This window comes from Amphiura filiformis, chromosome 20 (assembly GCF_039555335.1).
Source record: "Amphiura filiformis chromosome 20, Afil_fr2py, whole genome shotgun sequence".
NCBI lineage: Eukaryota > Metazoa > Echinodermata > Ophiuroidea > Amphilepidida > Amphiuridae > Amphiura > Amphiura filiformis.
In genome coordinates, this window is record NC_092647.1 from 53676944 (window position 1) to 53679806 (window position 2863).

General features: G+C 40.4%; 1 protein-coding gene across 1 annotated transcript; it reads right to left on the reverse strand.

Moving 5' to 3' along the window:
• Positions 1–1159: 1159 nt before the first annotated feature.
• Positions 1160–2585, reverse strand: LOC140142380 (heparan sulfate glucosamine 3-O-sulfotransferase 1-like). Its single transcript, XM_072164349.1, has 2 exons — positions 1971–2585; positions 1160–1837 (listed from the first exon to the last, which is right to left on the reverse strand). Exons 1-2 carry the CDS (start codon positions 2507–2509, stop codon positions 1270–1272), a joined length of 1107 nt encoding a protein of 368 aa, XP_072020450.1. The 5' UTR covers positions 2510–2585; the 3' UTR covers positions 1160–1269.
• Between the last annotated feature and the right edge of the window lie 278 nt (positions 2586–2863).

Genomic DNA, 2863 nt, shown 5'->3' on the forward strand with positions numbered 1-2863 from the left:
TAACCAGCAGATCCACAGAGAATAGCGTAATTATAATATAGATGACATCAACGTTAATGCTGTTCCAGTTAAATTACATATCCATTGGCTGTTCCATTTGATTTACATACTCCCTCTGAAATGGCCACAAAATAGGCTGTTCCATTTACTTTACATACTCCTTCCGAAATTGCTGTTCCCTTTAATTTACATACGCCCTATGGAATAGCTTTCCCCTAATCAAATTGCATATTGTGAATTTCAATCTATCACATTGCATAGCTTCATTGTGAATGAGACTGACAACAGTAACCTATGGAGGTAAAGCTGAATTTATATAGCACTTGTTCAGTGCCTGTATGGGACCATGACAACCCCTCTCTGACATTACAAAATCCCCCAGTCCCCCTCGTTGGCTACTTCGCGGCCATGCTCGCTTCACGCGCCCCCCCTCGAGGAACTAGAACTAGTTCTAAATTTATACTCAATTTATACTCAAGTGATTGCGATGCACCGCTTTTGGAAAGCGCGGACGAATGTCTCACGGTGATTGCAGACGACAATTATAATATTCTAAATGCCACAAAATACATATTATGGGGCCAGTTTCACTATTTCAGTGGTACGAGAGTGTAACCTACATTAAAATAAACCTTGTGAATTGGACTTTGAGTTTTTCCATATTTTCGCCCAATTAGGCGACCTTTTACCAATTCTTTATTTTAAGTGCTACGAGGGTGCAACCTACATTAAATTAAAGCTTGTGACTTGGGCTTTCACTTTTTACACATTATCCGACCAATTGGGCAACTTTTTAAAATTCTTTATTTTAAAGTCCTCAGCAAAAAGGACTATAAGTTTATGTACTCCGATAACATGCGGGTATAGCCGTATTTGTGTATAAATATAAGGCCCTCTAGTCCTGTGGTTTCTTCTCCTTTTCCTCCTTCTCCGTCTATCAAACACATCATTCTGTCAAGGCTAGCGCTAAAACTACAAAGGCCCCAGGGCCCATGTTTGGTACACTTATGGGCCCTACCCCGTAGATTTATCCTTTGCCCATCTTGGCCCCAGAGGTCAAAGGTTACGGGCCCCAGAGGCCCAAATGTAAAAATACAAAGCATGCCGTTTCTCATCAAATGAAGCAGCCTCAGGGCCTTGAGTTGGTACACCGATAGCTAGCCCCAGGGTACTCTATAATGTCATATATGTTTTAAAGATACAATACAAAACAATGTCTAAAATTTATTAAAAAACCGGAAACGTTGTGATAGGATTTTAGCTTAAACTCTATGTAAAAGTAAGTGTCCGATTCAAATAGTCTTTGAGTTGTGAATTATACGGTGTGAAAAAGTTTGTCATTTGTTGCAGTAGGTTTTGGTCCACACTTGGGTGTGGTGTCCCCTTGCCCCCACTGTCCTTACTGCTTGACATGCAATGAGTATCAGGTCTATCTGTCACGTTTGCACAATAGAATCCCTTAGTGGAACTGAAATAAAACTGCTCTTCCTTAAAGAAAGCTGAGAGACCAAGAAACCGTTCCACTTCTTTCAAAGCAAAATGAGGATTTTGTTTAAACTCTTCTCCGTCAATTACAAGAATTCGTTTTCTATCGAAATTGTGGAATAGCGTTTGAATGGCTTTGATGTAGATTCCATACTGGATGAACGCATGTGATGTATTTAGGTTGCCACGGTTATCGGTGATTGTTTCCTCAAATGTGCTACCAAACAGCTCATATCCTTGGAACAAAGTAATGTTTTTTGCCCTTTCTTCGTCGTATCTATAGGTAGGTTTTCTTCGATTTTCTGGTAGTCTGCTTAAACTGATTATAGTGTACATAATCAGATATAGCTCGCTTTACTGGATCGCAAAGTATCAAAAGGAATTTTAAATCAGGAAATGCAGAATCCATTTCATGTTGCACGGTTTCATTAAAAATAAAACCAGGAATGTCCACTATAGTCATTTGGTCTGATGTACTCAAAGGCAGTTGAGTCATCCAGTGTCCAATATCGTTAGTGTTGAACGGGAAAACAGCGATAACGTTAACAACACTCTCTAGATGAGGATGAAGATCGAGAAAACGTTGGAGAGTCCCGGTTGCACATTTCTTTACACCGATGATAAGCGCTTTTGGTTGTCGACGAGTGCAGCCCAGTTTACCAAGTGTTTGATTTGGTTTCAGTTTCTTTACACCATGCTCGCTATAACGGTAGATGTAGCAGCTAGTTTCAGGTTTGAACGATATCATGTCTTGTTGGGATACCAAGCTACTACGGAGATTCCCACCGTTGATTCCAATGGGCGTTGATTTTTGTTCCAAAGTTTGTTGTGTTTTCTTTACTATAGAAATGTGTGCTGAACCGCCTGGTCTTTGCATTATCTCATTATCTCCAACTCTACTCGTATTCATAATGTTAGTTGAGACATTCATCGTTAGCAGCACTGAGACTAGGAAGAGAATTCCGGAGAGAAGTACAACTACAGGCTTGGTACAACCACTTCGAGCTGACTTCAGAGACGTCATTTTTGATCTGCTTACACTATAATATTATACATGTAGGACGCATCTGCACGTAAAAGCCAGAGCAAGTGAAAATCATGAGAGCGTGATCATGAGATGCTATTTTCTATTCAGTACGACGGCAACTTTGTGGCCTCTTTTGTTCACTGAAAATTATTACGGGTTGGTGAGCACGGGTTACGCAACACAATGTCGAAAATTTAGCTGACAAATACAGCAAGATAATGTAATATATAATTATAGTATAATCAGGGCTACGACACTCAGCTCATTTGCATGGCAAATTACCGTCTCCTCCGCAGCCAATTTGGTTTCGCTCCATCGAAATCAAGCTGGCCACGGACTGAGGAGACTACC